Consider the following 25,562-nt stretch of genomic DNA (forward strand, 5'->3'; position numbering starts at 1 on the left):
ACATTAAGTTTGAGAAAGTTAATGGTTATCAGGATTTGCATACAAGATCATAAAACAGTAAAATAAACCAAAGAACAAGGCTTCCTTACAACCTCCAAAACATAATAAATTGCAATTTCTAGTGAAATCTTTATTCCTATGCTATTTTCATTTTGGTCTCTTAATTATTTTCTGTTTTATACTCTTTGACTTTCTTTGGAACCTTTTGTATGATCTCCTCTATCTTAATAGTATAGTCACCTATTTTAGCTTGACTATATTTTTATCATTCGGAGTAGGATATACTTACTAAGCCAGTTATACTCCAGTAAACTTGTGAATGAAAAAACATTAGAGAACAGAGAATTAAGAACAAGTAATAGAGTCATTATTTCACTGATCCTCACCCAATTTCAGGAAAATCATGTACCTAAAACAGCAATTCTGACTGATAAATTTTTCCATGTCTAAACAGAAAGAAAAGTGAAATTATAAGAATCCTATGATAGTTTACTATACATTATGTGCTTTTAATAGTTCAACACTGGTAATGTTTGATAATCAAGAGTAAATTAATAGGCTAACATTTAAAAATGTGTACTTTAATAAGTATAAAGTGTATAAATAATTAGGTAAGCTTGTGGAGAAGCTGACCAAGATACATAAATTAGGAAATACAAGTGTCCATCTAAATTTTCTATATTTCATTTTTTTCATAGTATTTATTAAAGGTGTTTAATATACAGTTTCTCATCTGTCATTTTGGAAGTCCTTTATTGTAAAGATAATTCTATTGTCTGATGACAAACAGCAGCCACTGTGGTTATTCAGGACCTCCATGTTGGATAAATTCAGTTTCTTCTTGAGACACAAGTTTCCTTCTGTATTTCTGAGGTAATGTTTTTATTATTTCTGCAGTATCTGGTGGACCCTGATACATCAGCAAATCTGATGATTTACTTCCCTTAGAATGTTGTGAAATTACAGAAGAGTGAGATGGTAGCCCTGCTGATCTCAAAGCTTCTGATACATTGGGTTTAGGATTGTCTCTTCTGTCAGGAAACCTTATTAATGGAGTGTGTGGTTTCACTACCTAAACGACCCTACTGGCAGACGCCATCTTGCTGCCCATCATGACCCCGAGAAGGGGCAGTTTCCTGGAATTTAAATTTTGATGAAGCTTTCTGTTGTTAACATTTATCCATCAAGTCATTATAGTTTCTGTTAGAGTAGGACAGTTGGCATAGTACTGTTTCTAAATTTAAAAATAACATATATGTCTCCAGTGAATATTTGTGTTATCTGTCGGAGAAAGGATGGACAGTGTGGCCTATTTGCTTTTATGTACCTTTTCCTGACCTCTGAACTCCCAAAATACTTTTGCAAATACATTTCATCATGTGTGCCAATTCTTATCTATTGGTAGGATTAGAAGGTTATGTTGAGTATTTTTAGGTCAATTCTGGGCCCAGAGGTGTAGAAAATGCCTTAATGTAAATTAAAATTGCCATGAATGTGGGAGGTGGGCATACCTGCATTTACCTAAGATTGCCATATGTTATTTTCTCACCTACAGTCTGTTTCTGAGGACAGCTCCTCATTCATGCACTAGGTCTCATTCCTTTTACCTTCCCAAGGATTTGGTTCCAGCATCTCTCTCTCTGAACATAGCATTTTCCCTCATTACTGGATTATTCCCTTCAGTAATGCAAGTATGCTGATATATTTCCATGTTAAAATAATAGCTTTTGACCCCATTCCTGCTTAAACCACTGCACAATTTATTTGTTACCCCTTATGGTATAACTATACTTGTGTACAGTTACTTTCCTTCTATTCTTTCTTAAATTCACTTTAATCAGGTTTTCTCCCTCACCTCTATCAAAAAATTACTCTTCTAAAAGTAACTTTTCTAAGAAGTTACTTTTCTAAAAGTGACTTTATTTTTCATCTAGAGACAGAGTCTTGCTTTGTTGCCCACGCTGAAGTGCAGTGGTGTGATCATAGCTAACCACATCCTTCAACTCCTGGGCTCAAGTGGTACTTCTGCCTTGCCTCCTGAGTAGCTAGAACTGCGGATATGTGCCACCATACCTGGCTAATTTTTCTACTTTTTGTAGAGGTGGGGTCTTACCATGTTCCTCAGGCTGGTTTTGAACTTCTGGCCTCAAGCAGTCCTCCAGCCTGGGCCCAGAGTGCTGGGATTACAGGTGGAGGCACCATGCCTCGCCCTTTCTTTTGGTTTGGTTTTTTGTTGTTGTTGTTTTTTTGAGACAGCTAGTCACTCTCTGCTTCTTTATTTTTATTTTTGAGACAGAGTCTCACTCTGTTGCCCAGGCTGGAGTGCAGTGGCAGTGGCTGGAGTGCACTGACCTTGGCTCACTGCAACCTTCATCTCCTGGGTTCAAGTGATTCACCTGCCTTAGCCTCCTGAGTAGCTGGGATTACAGGCATGTGCCACCACACCTGGCTAATTTTTGTATTTTTAGTAGAGATGGAGTTTTACCATGTTGGCCAGACTGGTCTCGGACTCCTGACCTCAAGTGATCCACCTGCCTCGGCCTCCCAAAGTGCTGGGATTACAGGTGTGAGCCACCGTGCCAGCCCACTGTCTGCTTCTTAAAACATTTTCTTCCTTTATTAGCAAAAATGCCACAATTCCTGGTTTTCCTCCTACCTCATTGTCCCTTTTTAGACTCCTTTACTGGTTTTTCCTTATCTCCCTGATAAGAGTGCTGTTAACACTAAAGTGCTTCAGGGCTCAGTCATTAGACCGTATACTTCTGGATCATATCATTCAGCCTTTAAATATTAGCTTCATTATTTATTTAATTTATTTAATTTTTTTAGACGGAGTTTCACTCTGTCCCCCGAGCTCGAGTGCAGTGGCGCGATCTCTGCAAGCTCCGCCTCCTGGGTTCACGCCATTCTCCTGCCTCAGCCTCCTGAGTAGCTGGGACTACAGGCGCCCACCACCTTGCCTGGCTAATTTTTTGTATTTTTAGTAGAGATGGGGTTTCACTGTGTTAAGCCAGGATGGTCTCGATCTCCTGACCTCGTGATCCATGAGGCCTCCCAAAGTGCTGGGATTATGGGCGTGAGCCATTGCACCTGGCCAATTTATTTTTTTGAGATGGAGTCTCCCTCTGTCACCCAGACTGGAGTGCAGTGGCACGATCTCGGCTCACTGCAACCTTCGCCTCCTGGGTTCAAGCGATTCTTCTGCTTCAGCCTCTTCAGTAGCTGGGACCACAGGTGCGCACCACCACACCAGGCTAATTTTTGTGTTTTTAGTAGAGAGGTTGGCCAGGCTGGTCTTGAAAAATGATCCACCTGCCTTGGCCTCCCAAAGTACTGGGATTACAGGTGTGAGCCACGGCGCCTGGCCTAAATATTAGCTTTAAATACTAGTAATACCCTACTAGCTTTCAAATTTATATTTTCAGTCTGGCCTTCCCGTGAACTCCTGACTCTGTATATATCCAGTGCCTACTCAGCATTTTCTGTTTGGATGACTAATATATATTTCAAACTAAACTGAATTTCCTTTTTTACCTATAATCTTCCCTCTTTCAGTTAATAGAAACTCCGTCCTTTTCATGACATAGGCTAAAAACCTGAGTATCATCCTTGGCTCTTCTTTCTCTCATAATCTATATATATACTGTTACTTTGGAAAGCGTGTTGGCTATGCCTTCACAATGTATTTAGAATCCAAGTACTTGTCACTACCCACTGCTGTCACCCTAGTCTAAGCCCCCATTGTTTATGTCCCAGATCTTGCAGTAGCCTCTGTATTAGTTATCTATTGTTACCAACCCCCAAAGTTTTGTGGCTTAAACCAACAGTTACTTATTAGTTTGTGATTCTGTGGTTGGCAGCTTAGGTTGGACTTGGGGTAGGTGGGGGGCAACTCTTTTGCTGGTCTTGCCGATGCTCACTCATGTAGTGATGGGGACTGGTAGGTTTGGAGGCCTCAGCTGAGATGGCTTGTCTCTGCTCTACATGGTTCAGTAAACTATCTCATGTTTATGTTTCTTTACGTGGTGGTCTAATGGAAGCAAGATAACAAGAGGAAACTGTGGCCTTTTGAGGCTTGGACTAAGAACTTCTACAGCTTCACTTTCCCTGCTGTTGGTGTGAGCAGGTCACCAGGTCAAGCCAGATGAAGGGGATAGAAAATTAGTCTACTTTTTTTCCGAGGGGAGCAGCAAAGTCACTTTGTAAAGCGGTTTGTATACAGAGACTGGGAGCAACCGAAGGCCATTTTTTGCAATCTGTCCTGGCCTTCTAACGGATTGCTTCTTTCTTTCCCCTTGCAATATTGTCAAAACAGCAGCCAGAGTGATTTTATAAAAACATGAGTTAGATCTCTTCTCTGCCCCAAACTCTCCCTTGACTTCCCGTTACCACTCAAAGTAAAAGGCAGTCTTGGGATTGTCCTGTGAGGCTTGCCATGATCTGACCCATTTGTTGCCTCTCCAACTCCATTTACAGCCACTCTCTCCATCTCTCGCTTAATCTGCTCAAATTAGCCTCTTTGCTGTTCTTCAGACATCGGAGGCCTGCTTTCACCATGGCATTGGCACTGCTACTCTTTCCGCTTAGAATCTTCTTTTCTGAGATGATGAAACTGCTCTTTTAGCCCCTTTCAGTCTTCTTGAGTACTTCCTCAGGCTTTCCCTGACCATCCTTTTAAAAATGGAAACCTCTCTCTAATACTGTCTATCCTCCGCCCTGGTTTACTTTTATCCATAATACTTATCTTCAGAAATGCTATATAATTTACTATTTTGCTTATTCTTATCTTCCCTCTGCTAGGAATGTAATCTATAAGGGTAGGGATTTTTCTCTGTATTCCCAGTGCTTAGTAGAGTGTCTGACACAAGGTAGGCATCTCATAAATATTTCTTGAATGAAGGAATGACAGGTATTGCAAGCTTTTTCAGGCTTAGGTATCTCTTCCATGCTTTATGGAAAAGCTCTGGGCCATTATCTGAGGAAATTCCTGGTCTCCTTTGCAAGTACTTTTGCAATCACTATCTGTCTGTCTATCTATCTGTCTGTCTGTCTATCTATCTATCTATCTATCTATCTATCTATCTATCTATCTATCTATCTATCTATCTATCTATGTACATGGAGTCTTGCTCTGTTGCCCAAGCTGAAGTGCAGTGGTGCTATTTTGGCTCAGTGCAACCTCTGCCTCCTGGGTTCAAGCAATTCTTGTGCCTCAGCCTCCCAAGTAGATGGGATTAAAGGTGCTTGCTACCATACCTGGTTAATTTTTGTATTTTTAGTAGAGATGACACTTCACCATGTTGGCCAGGCCAGTCTCGAACTCCTGACTTCAAGTGATCTTCCCGCCTTGGCCTCCCAAAGTGCTGGGATTACAGGTGTGAGCCACTGCGCCCAACTGCAATCCATTTTTTAAAAGAGGTCTTCTAGACCAAGTATTCTTCCACATCCAGACTCTAATTTATTCTTTGCAAGATTATCATATTCTCTTAACTATATGTAACACCTTTCTTGATACCTAATAGCAACCTCTTCACTTTGGGTTGTAAATCCTAACATTTTTTGTTCAAAGCAAAGCTGAAGCAGATGAAAGGAATAGTCTAGGGCAGAAAATTTTCAAACCTTTTTTAAGGTCTTAGACTGTCTCTCCACCTCCACGTATCTTACTGAGAGCTTCAGATAAATGTTTTGTTATTCAAAATAAAGGTTTTCTTATTCAAAATAAAGCTATTTTACATTTGAATTTATAGCATACTCTTATTATAAAGTCAGTCTGAACCATGAAGCTATTATAAGGAGTATAACATTGAAATGAATGATTATGAATAAAAATGATAATCTCTATATGCCTCAGCCTCCAGTTTATTTTTGTATTGTGATTTTGTATTTTGGTTTTGTTGCAGATCATCAAGGAAATTTTCATCCACACAGATTAATGGTTGAAAATGGTAATAATTTTTTTAACAGTTCACATTGCAATCTTACAATCTCTAGTTACTTTTTTTTTCTATTTTCTTCTATTTTTAAAAATGTGTTACTGTGGACAATTTAAAACATACACACATTAATAGGGAATATAGTGAATGAACTTAATTTCAACAACATCAACATTTTGTCAGTCTTGTTTTTCTAACATTTTTTCCTCCCTAGCTTTTTCTTAAAGTAATTGTCTTTAATTAATAAGGACTTCTTAAAGTGCAATTACTAGGCCATTCATTATCAACCCTAACAAAATTAATACCAATTCCTAAATATTATCCAATACAGTCCATATTTCAGAATTTCTCAGTTGTGCCAAGGTTGTCAGTAGAATTGGTTTTTTGAAATCAGAATCATGTAAGTTTCCCAAATATAATATAATTTGGTTATTATGTGTGTTTAGTCACTTATTCTGTACACACCCTCCACTCCTTTTCTCCCTTGTCATTGATTTGTTGGAGAAACCGAGTCCTTTGTCCTGTAAAGTGTCCCAAATTCTGGACTTGACCTATTGCTCTGCAAGTGGTATTGTCCTGGAAGAGGTACCTTGTTCTTGTATCTCATATATTTCTTGTAAATTGGAAATTAAATGTAAAGAGCTGTGTATATTAGTGGCAAATGTTTTTAGGTAAGAGTATTCTTACAGAAGCCTGTGTATGTCCTATTCCATCACCTCGTGAGGATACAATGTGTGTGGTATTCTTGCTTCTAGTGATGCTAAGATGAATCAATCGATTCAAGTGGGATCATCCTGATCCTTCTAATATAAAGTTCCCTATCTTCCTTTAACTTAATAGTTTTAGCAACAGTTGATGATTCATTCACAAATCAAATTATATATTAACAAAGTAACTTCATATTGGTAAAGATTTTTCTTAAGCATATAATTATGCTTTCATTTTTTCTTTCCTCACGTTTCTTTTTACAATACAATCAATTTTTCCCTGCCCCCTCATCCCACATTTAGACACGTACACAATGCCTTCAGTACGTGTTGAACATTTGACGTAAAGTCTGTAAGGAGATGTGAAATAGAATGGACAATAAAGGAAGGTGATGTAGGGAAGTAAGGATTATCTACCCACCTACCTACTGACTTGCCTGTCTCCTCTCCTTCTCTCTATCTTACTGGTTTCAATTTATAGTGTTTTAAAAGCTATGTGGGATAGGTATGGATTAGAGGGCCACTGAGGCCTTACAGGGATTGGAAAGTGGATAGGACTGGGGCAGGTATTGACTGCAGCATTGGTGTTAGGTATGAATTGAATGTAAATCCAGGCTGCAGCTCAGCTTACACATTTTAACATTTGTTGTGTAGAGTCAAGATTAGCCTCAAATAAAATTGAAAAGCAGGTGAAGCATATACAGTCTGCATGTTGCATCCTTTTATCATGTAGCTTTTCTTAGCTGATATGGACAAAAGTAAATTGAACTTCCAAGAATTTAGGCAACTCATGCATTGCTGCATTATTTTAGAAATGGATAAATGATTTCGACTTCTGCATCTTAGTGTATGACTGCTTTGTTCTTCCAGTTATCTGAACCCCAAACTTTGGAGTCATCCTTTACTCTTCTCACATTCCACGTCTAGTCCATTAGCAAATCTTACCAAATATATCTGAAATACTTACAACTGCAGGCATATACCCTTTGAAAAAATGGAGACTTAATGTATATATAACATGGTGACTATAGTTAATGTTAATGTATTGTATAGTTGAAATTTACTAAAAGTAGATTTCAAGTGTTCTCACCATTCACACACACACACACACAAAATGGTAACTAGATGAGGTGATAGATATGTTTGATTGTGGAAATCATTTCATACTGTATATATATCAAAACATCTGGTTTTGCACTCTAAATATATACAGTTTTTATTTGTCAGTTGCTATGGTTTGAATGCCTGTCCCTTTTAAAACTCATGTTTAAATGTAATTGCCGTTGGCCAGGTGCTGTGGCTCATGCCTGTAATCCCAGCACTTTGGGAGGCTGAGGCAGGTGGATGGCTTGAACCCAGGAGTTCGAGACCAGCCCAGGCAACATGGGAAAACTCCATCTCTATTAAGAAAATACAAAAATTAACTGGATGTGGTGGTGCAAGCCTGTACTTCCAGCTACTTGGGAGGCTGAGGTGAGAAGGTCGCTTGTGCCCATGAGATGTAGGTTGTAGTGAATTGAGATCATGCCACTGTGCATCAGCCTGGGCAACAGTAAGACTCTATCTCAAAAAATAATAATAATAATTAATTGCCATTGTAACAGTATTAAGAGGTGGGACTGTCAAGAGGTGATTGCCATGAGGGTGCTACCCTCAAGGGTGAGATTGGTGCCGATATAAAAGTCGGTCCTCTCCTGCCCTCGGTCTCTCTGCACTTCCACCATGTGATGATGTGGCACAAAGGCCCTCCACAGATGTTGACACCTTGATATTAGACTTTCCGGCTTCCAGAACTGTGAGCCAGTGAGTTTCTGTTCTTTATAAAATATTCCCAATCTCAGCTATTCTGTTTAGCAGCAGAAAACAGACTAAGACATCAATTATACCTCAATAAATCTGGAAAAAAATAAACATGTCCTAAGTCTGACCTCTTCCTACCATCTCTACTGCTGTTATCCTTGTCCATGGCAATATGATTTATCTCCTGGATTATTGATGTAACCTAACTGGTCCCTCTCTTTTTCTTTTTTTCTATCCTTGTCCTTTTATGGTCTGTCTGTTCTCCTTAGAAGCCACAATGATCTTTTAAAAATGTCAGTCAAATATGCCATTCCTCTTTCCAAAACCCTGTAGGACTTCCCATCTCACTGAGAAACATCCAAAGACTCCCAGCACCCTGTAGAGTCTTACATGATCTGGGTTTCTGCTTCATTCTGTAATCTCTCACTGCCCAACTTGCTGACTTGCACCAGCCAACATTGGTGTCCTTGGTATTTCCTAAACTTGCCAAACATGCTTCCATCTCAAGGTCATTCCTCCTGTTTGGACTGCGCATTACTTCCTTCAGGTGTCTGTTCAAATGTCACTATCAGAAAGAGCTTTCTTTATTCTTTGACAGATGCCAAAACGTTTAAAGACCTCTCTAAAATTTACCTATTGATGACTAAAATTTTGATTTTCTTGGTATGTTGTGTATGAATTTGGAAAATTAAAATAAACTACTTATACTGTAGTTCAAGCAATTAAAACTACTCTCTAGACTGAGGCTAACATACTTGATTAAAATGAGACTGGAGGATGTTGAACATACTGGAGGAACACTTGATTTTTTTTCAGGCACAGATGGATAAATCTCCTGGCAAACAATTTAGAATCAAAGGTAATTCTGTTAGCTTACTTGTTTGGAACTCTGCAGGACCATTATAGCTTCTAATAACTCAAAGGTGTGTGACTTTCTCATTAAATAGTTCTTAATAAGTGGTATAATTGGATCAAGTGAGACTTTTTTTTGTCTTGGTGTGTGCTGCGGTGAAACTACCTCTTTAGAGAATGATAAAAGACCATGGTTTCAAGTGAGTAAATAATACCACTTTTTTAAAAATTGCAATTAAAAATTGTATCTTTTTATTTAAGAGAATTAATTGCTTTGTACTTTAAAATAATAATGTATGCCCCATTGTAAGAACAAAATTAAAAGTAGCAAAGGAGAATACAGTAGGTTACATAATCCATCATCCTTTTCAGAAATAACCCTATCAACATTTTTGCCTGTTTGTTTTTTTAATTCTGTACTTCTCTCTATATTACACACATGCATACATATATACACACACATTATACTATATGTGTGTGTATATGTGCGTGTGTGTACACACACATATATGTATAATTATTTTTATTTTTGAGATAGAGTCTTGCTCTCTGACCCAGGCTGGAGTGTAGTGCTGCAATCTTTGGCTCACTGCAGTCTTGACCTCTTGGGCTCAAACAATCCTCCCACCTCAGCCTCCTGGGTAGTTGAGACCACAGGGACATGCCACTGTGCCTGGCTAATTTTTTATTTTTTTGTAGAGATTTTTTGTATGTTGCCCGGGCTGGTCTTGAAATCAGCCTCCCAAAGTGTTGGGATTATAAGTGTGGGCCACTGCGCCTGGCTTATATTTTAAACTTTGTTGCGTTCATGGTTGTATGCAAAAATTTCTCAAGTGTTTTTTATTGTGAGCTTTTCTTTACATTATTAAAACTCTTTACAAATGTTATTTTCAATTACTGGTCAATATTTTATCTGCATAGTCCTTAGTTTATCTTTTAGATTTATCCATGAATACTTTTGCACAAAGTGTGCTTGGTTTTAAGGCTTTTCAATTCTTACCTCACTTTTAAAATGGGAGCTGAATAGAACTTGAAGGATGTATGGCACACTTTGGGATATAGCCAAGAAGTGTCAGATAGTAAGATCAAATGCTCAGGAAGTGGTACCCAGGCTGCCCAGTTCCACAGAGTGGTTTAGTTTTTGGCCTACGTCAGACTTTCAGCTTCATGGCGCTAAAGTTCCCTATGAAATTAGGTATGGTAGGTGGGACATGGGGACACTTTTGTGGTTCTGGGAATCATGCTGGTTCTGCCTTATTTGTGTGGCTTGTTCCTGAGCTGATCTGATCTTTGATAACTCTTCTATCAATTTGGCAGTAAGCCAGTTTGGGAGCAATTTCTTAGATAGTGTTTCAATTTGGGCTGAAAGGCAGAAGTAGTCTTTGAGGGTGAAATGAAACTCTTTTGAACACTGACTTTATTGTAAGTTGCTGGTCTATGGAGTGGCTATTGCTGTTCATCTAGTCGGTCATTTACTTAAAACAGAGTGTTGAAAAGTTCCATTAGGCCTGTATGTATGCAAATCATATGTACTAGTTTTAACATTTGTGAAATTAAATAAATTATGAAGAGCAGCCAGGTGCGGTGGCTCACGCCTGTAATTCCAGCACTTTGGGAGGCTGAGGCGGGTGGATCACGAGGTCAGCAGATCGAGACCATCCTGGCTAACACAGTGAAACCCTGTCTCTATTAAAAATACAAAAAATTTGCCAGGCATGGTGGCGGGCGCCTGTAGTTCCAGCTACTCAGGAGGCTGAGGCAGGAGAATGGCGTGAACCCAGGAGGCAGAGCTTGCAGTGAGCCGAGATGGCGCCACTGCACTCCAGCCTGGGCGACAGAGCAAGACTCAGTCTCAAAATAATAATAATAAAAAATAATTATGAAGCACTACATATTATATCTTAACCCTTTCTCCTTTCTCCTCCTCCTCCGTATTTGTTTAAATAAAATTCTTAAACTAACTTTATCTGAAAGACATCCTACATACTGTACTCTGTCAATTGGATGTCAGCGTTTCACTTCAAGATCCTCTTCTGATTCTTGAATATGCTGCTTGAATATGCTGCTTGATATTTCCATGCTAATATGAAATGATTGACTAATCAACTCCTGCCCAGGCTGATTGCAAAGGTTAACTAACATCTGATTATTAAGCACCCTATAAATGAAAACAGCCACGAGTAATGCTCACTGTATAACAGAAGATTAGTAAATGTTACTTTTTTTCAAAGAAATTATTTAAAATTCCTTTTACCCCAGTGGGAAATATGCAGAGGTGATACTGTGGGGGTTTTGTTGTTGTTGTTGTTGTTGTTGTTGTTGTATTTAATATTTTTCCCAATGTGGCATTTTTATTCTTGGCTTTATTTGTATCATGGAGAACATTTAAATTTTCACTTAGTTAAATGGATCTTTTATTTTTTTAAATTTGTAAGACAGACATTTCCTGTCTGGAGTTTCCTCACTCCGTATTATGGAAAGAATGCCATGGTTTTTAACCAAGAGTTTTGTTTTTTAACTTTTAAATTTGTGATCTAATAGGAGATAGGGTCTGTGTGTATGTTGTGTGTTCAATAGAACATCTGAGCTAGAGTTTCAGAATTTTCTAAACAACCACCCAGTTAAATACCATAGTTATTATATACTAAATTTCTACAAATGTGTGAGTTTATTTTCTAATGCATCTTTTTATACACTGATATATATTTTTATGAAGTGCAACAAAATTGTCTTGGTGAAATATTTTGAAACATTTAAAACTTTTTCAAGCCTAATGAACTTTCAATACCCCTTTTTAGGTTTTCTACATTATACTTCAGTGCTTATTTCTCCAATAAATCTTCTAATTCGTTTGCTACAAAATTACTTTCCTGTTTTTGTGACAATATTGAATTTACATAATTTAGAGAGGTGCAATCTCTAGAACACCAATTTGTTGCCTAAAAACAGTGAACTCATTCTGTTTACAAAACTCATTCTATGGTTGAAATCGTTTATTGCACAAGTCATATAAATTATATTATTAAATTTATACCTCAATATTTTACTATTTTATTGCTTTTGTGAAAAGGAGATTTTATTTATCACATTACTTCACCAGTGATAATACATAAGGAAGCTGTTAATTTTGTAATCAGGCAAATGACTCTCAATTTTTTTTTTATTTCTAATTTTTCTCCACTGGACTATTTGGGGTTTTCTAGGAATGAAATGGCATTTTTAAAAATGAAAAATAATAATTTTGGCTTCAACTTTCCAATAGTGAAAATTCATTGTAAAATTTTTTGAATATCATTTACTGATGTGTCCACAATATTACATAAAATTAAAGATAAAAGTCACATTGATGGAAGCACTTCAAGTAGATCACTATTGAGCATGATACTGGAATTTGCTCAGACATGTATATTTATTTATTTATTTTTTATTATACTTTAAGTTCTAGGGTACATGTGCACAACGTGCAGGTTTGTTACATATGTATACATGTGCCATATTGGTGTGCTGCACCCATTAACTCGTCATTTACATTAGGTGTATCTCCTAATGCTATCCCTCCCCCCCTCCCACAATAGGACCCAGTGTGTGATGATCCCCTTCCTGTGTCCAAGTGATCTCATTGTTCAATTCCCACCTATGAGTGAGAACATGCAGTATTTGGTTTTCCATTCTTGCTATAGTTTGCTGAGAATGATGATTTCCAGCGGCATCCATGTCTCTACAAAGGACACGAACTCATCCTTTTTTATGGCTGCATAGTATTCCATGGTGTATATGTGCCACATTTTCTTAATCCAGTCTGTCACTGATGGACATTTGGGTTGATTCCAAGTCTTTGCTGTTGTGAATAGTGCCACAATAAACATACGTGTGCATATGTCTTTATAGCAACATGACTTATAATCCTTTGGGTATATCCCCAGTAATGGGATGGCTGGGTCAAATGGTATTTCTAGTTCTAGATCCTTAAAGAATCACCACACTGCTTTCCACAATAGTTGAACTAGTTTACAGTTTCACCAACAGTGTAAAAGTGTTCCTATTTTTCCACATCCTCTCCAGCACCTGTTGTTTCCTGACTTTTTAATGATTGCCATTCTAACTGGTGTGAGATGGTATCTCATTGTGGTTTTGATTTGCATTTCTCTGATGGCCAGTGATGATGAGCATTTTTTCATGCTGGTAGCTGGAGGCTGGAGGTGTTCCTATTCGGCCATCTTGGTGCCACCGGTCTGATTCTTCTTTACTGGCATCTGAGCAGGTACAACTGCTACATAGATGGAAACTAGGCCCTTCAGGATGAGACAAGAATGTCTTGAGCAGTGATTATAACCCTCTCAGAGCTGGAAGGGACATTAGAGACTGATCTTAGCTCTCCGCTTTGTTCTCTCCAACCATATCCTCATATTCCCTCTGCCTGGAATGTGATGTCAAGTCTTAGTTCAAGCCCTGTTTTCTGAGGCAGCTGCAGGAACTGAGAAAGAACATGTAGTGGCTTCCTCTTGATCTTCCTGCTTCTGGACATTTCTTCCTGAGCATTCCAGTATTATTTCAAACCCTGTTTTTACAAGTAAACTCGCGTACACACAAATTTCCCTGTCTCATTGAGCTGTGTTTTCACCTGTCACATGGTGGGGTTTCCTGCCAGCTAAGTATTCATTTGCAGTGGCATTGCCATCTGTATGTGTGTAGTGTTTAAGCAATCATTTGAGTATATAATTGCTTTAATTAATTTTAGTGATTATTTGGTTATTTTAAAAAAATAGAAAATGTAGATGTGAAAGTGTTGATATCAGTGACGAGAAGCATAGATTTACTACAGATTGACAGTTGTCATGATGAAGTGGCCAATTGTTATCCTCTGTTAGATACTCATTGAACTTAAACTGAACAGTCAATGATGAAATAAAGGCATACAACCAAAAAGCATATACAGATGTGGGAGATGTATTGCTGGTGATGGTGCCACAAAGATGAAGGTTAAGTTTAGATAAACAATTTTTATGTTTTGTGCTCTGGGCAAAGAGTAACCCTTTAATATGTAATGTGTGCACATTATACTTGATTACCTTTTTAGGATTGCAGTATATACAAAGATACAAAGCTGTTTGCATATGCTGATAAGCTGCTTTGGGAAGTTAATTTAACACTGTATATGCAAATCCAGGTAATTCATTTAAAGATTTATTTGATTTCCTGAGATGCAGCAAAATACAATGGAAAAAACAAGGTATTACATTCAGACTAAGAATAATAACTAACATTTAAAAACTGTTTGCTATGTTCCTGGCTCTCAGCGAAATGCTTTAATGGATTATCTTAATTTAGCTTTAGTTGTTTAACTTTATTATTATTATTATTATTATTATTATTATTAGCTATAGGGCATTGTTCTATTGCCCAGGCTGGAGTGCAGTGGCATGATAATAGCTCACTGTAGCCTCAATCTCCAGTGCTCAAATGTTCCTCCCACTGCAGCCTCCTGGGTAGCTAGGACTATAGGCATGTACCACCATGCCCAGCTAATTTTTAAAATTTTTTGTAGAGATGGGGTATCGATCGCTCTGTTGCCTAGGTTGATTTCGAACCCCTGGCCTCTAGTGATCCTCCCGCCTCAGCCTCCCAAAGTGCTGGGATTACAGGCATGAGCCCCCGGCTGCTTGGTGATCTTAATTTTACAAAAACTTTAAGTCAACTATATCTAAACTTTCTTAAAGAGTGGTTAAGCACGTGAGATTTGGAGGCAGACTGTTTATATTCATGCTTTTGCTTCTTACGTAATTAGGTGATTAATTTTGACCTCTGCTTTCCTCGCTTGGTTTTTCATATGAAGGTAAAGTTAATAGTAGTACTTATGCCATGGGGTTGTTTTGAATATCGAGTGAGAGAATACAATACCAGTCAGACAGTACCTGCCTGGCACATGGTAAAATTCTCAATAAATCCTGACTGTTAATACTACTGTATAACCTCAGGCAAGTGACTTCTTCTCTGAGCTCCTATTTCCTCATCTGGGAAATGGAGTTAATATTTACCCCAAAGTTATTGTGAGGATCTAGTGGAATTAGTTAAAGTGTCTTGTGGAGTGCTTAGCACATAGGAGCTGTTTAATCCAACATGGCATTCCAAATTCTATGTCATGCTTTGCACTTATTCAGTGAATCTTTATTGAATAGGTATTTGTTATATGCTGGGAAGATAGTGGTGAAAAAAGTCCCTGCCTTAAAGAGTTTGCATTTGGGGAGGTGGGGGTAGAGTAGGGAAGCAGAAATAAGTAAATGACCAATCATTTGAGACTGTGATAAAAGCTATGAATGGTACAGTAGTGGGTCACTGTGGTGGCAGGTAGGGAACTATATGAGGCTATGGGGGTGGTGGGGAGATAGGGAAGATTCAAGGGAACATGTGAAGGGAGAGAAGAAACAGCTTATTTGAACAATTGAACAACAAGTCAAGAGCACTTGAGGCTGAGAGGCCTGAGAGTTCTAGACCCAGATGTGGAAGGAGCTGAGGGTGTGGGCGTTGGGGTGGATCAGGGAGGAAACTGAAGGCCCATGTGGCTAAAGCGCCCTAACTGAAGGAGCGTTGCGAGACCAGGACCTTTCAGCCTTCCTGTGGAGTTGCAATGGGGAACTATCGAAAAGTTTTCAGCATATGAGTTAAAAGTCAACTGTATTTTATTCTATGTCTTTGCTATTGTGAATAGTGCTGCATAAACTGTATTTTATTTTATTTTATTTTATTTATTTATTTTTTTTGAGATGGAGTCTCGCTTTGTCGCCCAGGCTGGAGTGCAGTGGCCGGATCTCAGCTCACTCCAAGCTCCGCCTCCCAGGTTCACGCCATTCTCCTGCCTCAGCCTTCCTAGTGGATGGGACTACAGGCGCCCGCCACCTCACCCGGCTAGTTTTTTGTATTTTTTAGTAGAGACGGGGTTTCACCGTGTTCGCCAGGATGATCTTGATCTCATGACCTCTTGATCCGCCCGTCTCGGCCTCCCAAAGTGCTGGGATTACAGGCTTGAGCCACCGCGCCCGGCCATAAACTGTATTTTAAATGGGAATCTTATGTAACCTTGGGGCTGGTGTCTTATTTCTCTCTAGTGGCTTGCATGTAAGATCCCATCTTTGTATATAAGTAATTAATCTTTTATCATTAAAACAATTTTTCTACTTCATTACTGCTCACTTGATGAGAGACTCCCTACTTATCACTTAAATTCAAATTCTTTTCCATCATTCACCTTCCTTGACTGTCCCACATGGTACTGAGGGAGGGAGGAAGCACACATTTCTACAGTACCTGCTATGTGCAAGACTCTCTTGGCTTTAAGGCGTACTTTATATTGTTATTCCCAAGACCTTGTTTAACCATTGAGGAAACAAGTTCCAAGATGGTAAGTGATTGCCTAGTGCTGGAACCAGGATTTGCATCCAGGTCTATGGTTCCCTGCTCCCTTTAGCCCCCAAAGGGGGCTCCCCAAAACCCCTCGGAGCTTTGCTCTCTGTGTCAGATTGCTCTGTTAGCATGATAGAGGTATGTAAGACTGTGAGCTTAATCAGATTAAGGTGTTACCTTCTCTGTGGACAGTCTTAGAGTTTGCAAAAGAATATATGTCATTGCTTCACAGTGCACTATTGATCTTATTCGTTCGACCGTTTTCACTGTAGTTCTTCTAACAGTACTGTGATAACTTTGTTTTTGTCCTTGTAACCGTTAAGTACTCAAATATAGAGATATTCTGCATGTCTATTTGTTGTATGTACATTGACTTTGTTGAAAATAGAGAAATTTACTATCTTCCTGTAAAATTTTTTTGTTCATTTGGTCTTCAGCTTTCATTAACACTAAGTATGCAAATCAAAATAACTAAACCATATCTATTCCATTCTACATGAATTTAGTAATTTAGTTTTTAGGAAAAATACCAAATGAGGTTGATTGGTCACTCTGCAACAATAAAAAATCTTGCCAATAAATCAGTAATGTAATCAGTCTATAATTGTAATGTCTTACTTTTCTAGAGTAAGAGTTTTTATTTTGGAGGAAGATTTCCTTTTTGGAGGAAGATTTCCTAGGAGTCTACTTGGGGAAATTATAATGGTTATGTTTCTCCTTGAAAGTGAAGGAAGAAGAAAACTTTTAAGTGGTTTGTCTGGCTAAATTACATTGGCCCCTTTTCAATATTACCCTTAGCATTGGTAAACATAAGTAACAAAGTAATCTTTCATCATTTTATCAACAATTTTTCTATTAAATTGCTGCTCACTTTATGACACCCTTTAATGATGGGTTTCTACGCTTTCAGTGATTTGGGTGTCAGAAAGTTGTGAAGGAAAAATACTTAAAATTTATGATATTGGAAAAAATAAAAAAGCTAACTTTGAAGATTTAGATTGGATGCTATAAAAATTCCAGACATTCATAAGCCCTTAGATTTTAAAAAAATACTGTTTTTCATTGATATATATTTAGCATATAAATACACATCCATATACCACACTTTAAAACACAGTGTTCAAGAATAATTAGAGAAAATTTGTAACTAGTTAGGCATTATTGAGTTTTGTGGGGTTTTTTTTTTTTTTAGAAATGGGCTGGTTTTGTCACCCAGGCTGGAATACAGTGGCATAATCTTGGCTCTCTGCAGCCTTGATCTACTCAAGTGATCCTCCCACCTCAGCCTCCCAAGTAGCTGTTTCTGTGGGCATGAGCTACCATACCCAGCTAATTTTTAAATTTTTTGTACAGATGGAGTCTCCTTATGTGCCCAGGCTGGTCTCAAACTCTTGGGCTCAAGTGATCCTCTTGCCTTGACCTCCCAAAGTCTAGGGATTACAGGTATTAGCCACCGTGCCTGGCCAAGTTTGTGGTTTTATTTTTTATTTTAATGTCTTGTTTTCCTGGACAGCAATCAGTTCTGACTTGGAATTTCCTGCCTTTGATCTTATTTTAGACTCCCATTTCAAAATCTGTAAGTAGCATGTGATATTGAGAAGGAACTAAATTGTAAAGGCAAGAATTTGATAGAATTCATTGTACTTTTAGTAAATGGCAACCAGTGAGATCATCTGAACTCATTGTCATGTAAATTTTCTCAGTATTTGAATTACTGATCTTAAAATTCCTGGGATATGGTAAGTGATGTGGAATGTGCAGGCCATGCCTCATGTTACCGATGGTCCAGTGGAAAGAACACTTGATTGGAAGTCAAGAAACCTCTGTTCTCACTTGAACTCTATCATGATGACTTCCGTTTTTGGCAAGTTGCTTTAACCTCTCTGACATTGTTTCTTCATTTCTCTAGTGAACAAATGTAGGGAGGGGATGATGTTAGGTCCATTATATTAGTTAAGGAAGTGCTAGATATTGCAACAAGGAGACCCCAAAATGCAATGGTTCAAACAGTGTAGAAGTTTTTCCTGTAATAGTTGGAGTTCCAGGTATGCAGCTGTGCAGCAAGCTATCATTTAGGGATCCAGGTTCTTTCCATTTTGTTTCTTCAACAGAGTCCCAGGGCCATTGTCTTCATGTACATGGTTGCATCTAGGTTGTTGCCCAGAATTCATTGTGGTTCGGAAGAGAGAGTGGAGGAAGCAGACTCCAGCCTGGAAATGGCACGTCACTTCTGCTCAAACACCACCGGAGAGAAGTTGATCACATGTTCATACTGTACCATATTTGAGCCTGGGAAATGTAATGAAGCTGTTCAGGTTACAGTTTTGTTAATACAAAAGAAGAGAACAGATTTTGGTGGATAAATAGCAGTCTCTTCCACATCATATGGTTGCTGCTTTCTCTGATTATAATATTGACCAAGTGGCTCTGTCACACCACTGAGTTGCTATCTACTTCAGCTTGATTTTGAAATTACTGGTTAAGATAAAAGTATTTTCTACTCTGGGTTTAATTTTAATGTGTCTTAGTGGTCTCTCTGAGAATATAATGACTAAAAATTACTGTTTTCTTGCACTTGCTCTTTAATGTTGAAAACTTTTAATTTTTATGAATTTTCTTGAATCATATACAGTTGACCCTTGAAAAATTTGGGGTTTTGGGTGCCAGTCCCTCATGTAGTCGGAAACCTGTATGTAACTTTTTATTCTCCAAGAATTTAACTACCAGTAGTCTTATGGATATTATAAACAGTTGATTCTTACATATTTTGTATATTATATACTGTATTCTTATAACAAAGCTAGAGAAAAGAAAATATTAAGAAAATCATAAAGGAGAGAACTATTCATTAAGTGGAAGTGGATCGTCATAAAGGTCTTCATCTTCACCTTCACGCTGAGTAGGGTGAAGAGGAGGAAGAAGAGGGGAGGTTGGTCTTGCTGTCTCAGGGGTGCCAGAGGTAGAAGAAAAGCCACGTATAAATGGACTTTTTCTCAAGGATCAACTGTGATTAAAAGGGTTCCAATTATCTTGTCCTGTTAATCTGGGAGTTAGGTGGCAGTCAGATTTTTTAAGCTTTTGAAGCAAGAGCTGAGGCTAAGTGTGAGCAGGTGTCAGGATTTAATACAAGGTGATGAAACAGAATCAAGCTGCCTGATCTTAGAGCAGATATATAGAAATGCTTAGGGACTGGGAAGCAGTAGATGAGAAGCTAAGCAGCAGAAGAATGAGAAAGAAATCCATATTAGACAGTAGAACAAGGTGGGCATTTGAAAAGTATAGGCAGAATTTTTCCCCTCTTTTTTGAGGGACAGGGTCAATCAGCTAGGGGACTCTAGAATCCACCCTTGAGCCACAGTCTTGATAAATTTATAAAATCACCTCAAAATTTATTGATAGTGCCCATCAGGTTTTCTATAAGCCATCCACAAAATGTAATAAAAAAGATAAAAATTGTCAAAATATGTGTTTAAAGGTATGGTTTTAGGCTGATGGTTCCATAGTTTAATTTGTGGGAGGAAGAAACTAAGTAAATTCCGTAACTGATAATTGGAACAGTTGATAAAATGTTAGAAAAAGTAAAGTCCTGGATTTTGTGTCTCTGAAACATAGAGCCCATTAATGTGAATGAAGTATTCATTTTTTTGTCAGCAGTTTTCTCGGTTTGCTGATGATACTGCTCATGTAAACTAGCTTTAAGAAGGTACTCTGGGCTGCATGTGGTGGCTCACACCTGTAATAATCCCAGTGCTTTGGGAGGCTGAGGGTGGGAGGATCACTTGAGCCCAGGAGTTTGAGACCAGCCTAAGGAACAGAGGGAGTCCCTGTCGCTACAAAATTAAAAAAAAAACAAAAAACTTTAGCCAGGCGTGGTTGTGCATGCCTGTAGTCCCAGCTACTTGGAAGGCTGAGGATGGGAGGATCACATAAGCCCGGGAGTTTGAGGCTGCAGTGATCTATGATTGTGTCACTGTACTCCAGCTTGAGTGACCGAGTGAAGTGCTGTCTCCTAAGAAAAAAATGTCTATCTTCGTGACCATTGGATCCTCCTCCTCCGACTACCTTGTATAATCAGTTACTCTCTCTGCTGTGTTTTCATAATTGTTAGATTTCCTCTTGTTTTTCAGATTGTGTCCTTTATTTGAGGTTTGACATTAAGTACTTTTGTGTGATATGTAGTTGTACAGTATCCTAGAGAAACTATTGAGAAAGAAAGTTGAAAACCCAAAGTGTTTTTTCTGCTGCTCTTTTATTAGTGCAATTGATAGACTAATTTTATTGGAAGTATTCTTATGCAGCTGAAATACCTTGGCAGATAATGTGATAAAATTGCTTACTTTAAACAACTGTTTTGATTCACTGGGAACTTAAAGAGCTTGTTAAAAATTACCTTTCTAATTTAGATTTAGATAGACAAAAAAGGCATACTGACAGGTTGGAGATAAATCTTTTAAAATCAAACATACATTTTTGTAGCATGTGGTTTATGGATTATATTGTTACTGGTTTCCTTTTAGTAAAATGGCATGACAAGAAGTAATATATAAATTGTTTTTTCTTAATGTATAAAATACCTAAAGGAAATTGAGTTTAAAAATAAAGTAGACTGCTGTCCAGACTGGGTGACAAAGTAAAACCCTGTCTCTGTCTCTTAAAAAAAAAAGCAGGACATGTGCTACACTTGCCAATGCTAAAGCGACCATGTTTACTCTTTTCTGAAATTCCGTAGGAGGATATGATGTTTTCATACCTAGAAAGGCCAATGGTTGTGACTAACCTTGAAATATAAGTCTTCAGCAAATGAAAGACACTTGCAATTTGTAGCCCAGTGATAGCAAATCAAGAATGATATAAAATCATATCGCAGCTTGGGTAGTGGTTTTGAGAATGCTTAATGGCCATTTGTTAGGAAAGGTAAAGTTACTATAGATTTAAAAAACATACTCATTCTCTGAGGTGTCACACTGAAATTAGGGCTAACTTTTGTAATCTTTGGTATTTGTCATCTATACTTAGGTAATTTGGATAAAAACAATACTCTTTTACCACAGTGGTACACCTGAAAACAAAGTCATCTTTTTGGATGGCTCAACTTCTTCGCTTCTGTAATAAGCTATTAGCCTACCTAGCTGCTCACCTGGTCCCCAGAGCCATATTAGAATTCCAGCGTTCTGGGCCTGGATCAGAGTACATAGCCCCAAATCTTCTTCTGTATAGTTCTATCACCATTGATATTTGAGTAAATATATTCTGTGACATATCAATAATCTTACCTGCTTCTCTGGATACTGTAAAGTCAGCCTTCTTTTGAGTTAGTTTAGATCATCAGAAAACTCTGTACTTGGACCCCAGTAGCTGAGATTTTTTTGTCTTTTTTTTTTTGGCTGAATAACGTGTTACATTATGCCTGTGGCTTTATCCAGGGTTTGCTTAAAAGAGAAGTAGTATGACCGGGCACGGTGGCTCACACCTGTAATCCCAGCACTTTGGGAGGCCGAGACGGGCAGATCACCTGAGGTCAGGAGTTTGAGACCAGCCTGTTCAACATGGTGAAACCCCGCCTCTATTAAAAATACAAAAAATTAGAAAGGCATGGTGAAACACACCTGTAATCCCAGCTACTCTGGAGGCTGAGACAGGAGAATCACTTGAACCTGGAGGTGGAGGCTGCAGTGAGCCGATATCATGACATTTCACTCCATCCTGGGCAAAAAAAAAAAAAAAAAGAAAAAAAGTAATATAACATTTCCTTTTGCTTTTGTTATTGAGAATATTGCCTATTATATCACTCTGTATTCATTTATAAAGCCCAATGTGAGAAATTTCCTTCAGAGTTTCAGGTAACAAAAATGTTTGTTTTCTTTGATAAAGGATATTTTCTTATCTTTTAGATTATAAAAGAGGTATCATTTATTTTGTTTTTTTACCCTAGCTGCCTGGGAGCACAGGGCCAAATTTGAATGTTAATTGTAGGAATTATGTCAAGAAATTTTGTAAATTAATTTAAAAATAGTTGTACATACTGGGAGTTAGCAAACTATGGCCCACCCACTTCTTTTTGTAAATCAGGTTTTATCAGAACACAGCCATAGTCGTTTATTTATGTATTGCCTATTGCTTTTGTGCTACAGTGGCAGACTTGAATAGTTGCTCTGGCCTTTTACAGAAAAAAGATTTCTAGTCCTGATACAAATAGTTACATGTGGGTCAGACCAAATGCAATATAAAGCAGTATGATTACTGTTAGATGTAGCTAGTTGGAAGAGGCTTAACAGAGTGTGCTATGAAAGGAGTTTAATATTTAAGCAGTGGAAGCATATAGAAGACATTTTATGTGGGAGAGAAGAAATGAAATCCTGTAGAATTGAGCAGAATTTGAACATTTGGGACCATTTTGGAAACTGTTTTAGCTAGATGAGAATTACAGCAGTGGAAATGAAGTTGAATGGGCAAGACTGTTGATAGGAAGGCATAAAAGCTAGGCACCAGAATTTGCATTTAATCCAACAAACAACTGAAAACCCACTATGAAAATTTGACGGAAATGATGTGATGGGAACAGCATCACATCATTTCAGTACAGCTAGTCTGACAGCAGTGTACGAACTCAGCATGGAGAGCCCCAAGACTAAGCAGTTACTGGAGTAAGCCTGCCATGAGGAACTAAGATAATGAATCTAGAATGAAGAGGAAGAGTAACCTCTGAGGTGCTGGCAAGAAGGAAGCCGATTTTGTGGCTGACTGGATTTAGAGAGTGGTGGTGAAGGATATTGTGAGAGGAGAACTGGGGAAAAATGAACTGGAGTGACAGTTTTTTTAGAGGAAATAGTGTTTTGTTTTTGATGTCCCTGGTTTCTGGTGTTTTAGAGCCTCCTAAGAGAAAGTATGGAAGTGTTTGGAGATCTGTGTGAGATGATGACTGAGCTGTGGGAGAGTTTATATGCAGGAACAATAGCACAAGGCAGAGTGGCTGGGGAGTGCCTCCAGGAAGGAAGATAGCACTCGAGGAGCAGAGTGCACGAAAGAACAGGAGGAGTCAGTAAAACAGTGTTTCCCAATGTGTATACCAGGACAGACTGATAGTATAGATGGTTAGCAGGTATTTCCATTTTTGCATGGCCAGATAGATTTGATAAATTCTGGGTTAAGCAAAGTTAAATAGACTTCTTGTATTAGACCCTCTCATGTTCTTTAATAATATGCACCATTATTTATATCTCCAATATGATCTCTACCTCCAAGTTTAGATTCCTGTATTCGACTTTGTATGAGACATTTCCCCTTGGGATATCTGTGAGGCATCTAAAACTTAACTGTCCAAAATGGAATTCCTTGTCTTCCTCACAAAACTTGGTTCCCCATCTCAGGTGATGGCAGCTCTATCTTTTTTTTTTAGTAAAAAATGCCATGGTAAGAAGTAACACTGAAATTGTATTGTTCCATGTGTAAAATGGCCAAAGGAATTGAGATTAAAAATAAGGTTGCTCAGACTGGGCATGGTGGCTCACGCCTGTAATCCCAGCACTTTCGGAGACCGAGGCAGGAGTTTGAGACTAGCCTGGCCAACATAGTGAAACCTGTCTCTACTAAAAATACAAAAATTAGCTGAGCGTGGTGGTGGGTGCCTGTAATCCCAGCTACTTGGGAGGCTGAGGTAGGAGAATCACTTGAACCTGGGAGGTGGAGTTTACAGTGAGCTAAGATCGCACCACTGCACTCCAGCCTGGGTGACAGAGTGAAACTCTGTCTCACCAAAAAAAAAAAAAAAAAGGAAAAAAAAAAAGTTGCTCAGATTAAAAACCTTGGAGTCATCCTTGACTCCTTTCTCCTATGTTTTGTTTTGTTTTTTTCCTTTAACAGAGTCTCACTCAGTGACCCAGGCTGAAGTACAGTGGCACAACCTCAGCTTATTGCAACCTCCACCTCCTGAGTTCAAGTGATTCTCCTGTCTCAGCCTCCTGAGTAGCTGGGATTACAGGTGCATACCACCATGCCTGGCTAATGTTTGCATTTTTAGTAGAGACATGGTTTCGCCATGTTGGCCAGGCTGGTCTCAGGTGATCTGCCTTCCTCAGCCTCCCAAAGTGCTAGGATTACAGGTGTGAGCCACTGTGCCTGGCCCTTTCTATACTCTTATCCAATCCATTAGCAGCCGCATTGGCTTTCCCTTCAAATGTATCCAGAATCTGACCACGTGGTACCTCAAGTGATTGTATTGAAACTCTACCACCTCTTTGTGCAGTAGCTTTCCATTTCACTCAGGATAAATGTGTCAGTCTCTGTAGTGGCATACAAGGCCTTTTATGACCTGGCTTCTCATGAATCCTCTGGCCTGATTTGCCATTCTTTTCCTCTTTTGCTCTGCTACATGCACATCTCTTTGTTCTTCCTAAGACAGGGCTTAAGCAGTTTATTAGCTTAGGATTTTTTCCTGTGCCTGTGACACTCTTCCCCCTAGATATCTGTTTGGCTTATCTAACTTCCTTTCCTCCTCTAGATCTGTTCACATGCCACCCTCTCTAGAAGAGACTGACCTGGACTACCATATTTAAAATAGAAAGAGTGCACTTCTCCCATTTCTCATCCCCTTTATTCTGCTTCACTTTTTTTTTATTAGCATTTACCATCTTCTAACATATTTTATGTATTATTTGTTTAAAAAATTATCTGCTGCTTTCTACTAGACTGTAAGCTCCATGAATGCAGAGATTTTTGCCTATTTTGTTCACTGATATAACTCAAGCACCTAGAACTGTGCTGGACACACAATAGGCAACTAATAAGTATTTGTTAAATGAGAGAATGAATTTCAAGATGGGAGTATATGTCCCCATAGCATCTTTCTTTCACCCATGGAGATATTTTTTTCCTG

General features: G+C 38.4%; 1 protein-coding gene and 1 pseudogene across 5 annotated transcripts in view; one reads left to right on the forward strand and one right to left on the reverse strand.

Moving 5' to 3' along the window:
* The window catches only part of FOCAD (focadhesin), a 327,680-nt gene that overhangs the window by 5,724 nt on the left and 296,394 nt on the right, over positions 1-25,562 (forward strand). For 2 of the 5 annotated variants that reach the window (XM_030919601.1, XM_030919602.1), the window contains exon 3: positions 5,901-5,945. The exons of the other annotated variants lie outside the window; for them this stretch is intronic. In XM_030919601.1, the coding sequence (XP_030775461.1) occupies positions 5,933-5,945 (13 nt within the window). In that variant the 5' untranslated portion in view covers positions 5,901-5,932. The remainder of the gene's footprint in view (positions 1-5,900; positions 5,946-25,562) is intronic. 5 annotated transcript variants of the gene reach the window in all.
* LOC104666376 lies at positions 656-1,114 on the reverse strand (annotated as a pseudogene).

This window comes from Rhinopithecus roxellana, chromosome 16 (assembly GCF_007565055.1).
Source record: "Rhinopithecus roxellana isolate Shanxi Qingling chromosome 16, ASM756505v1, whole genome shotgun sequence".
Classification (NCBI taxonomy): domain Eukaryota; kingdom Metazoa; phylum Chordata; class Mammalia; order Primates; family Cercopithecidae; genus Rhinopithecus; species Rhinopithecus roxellana.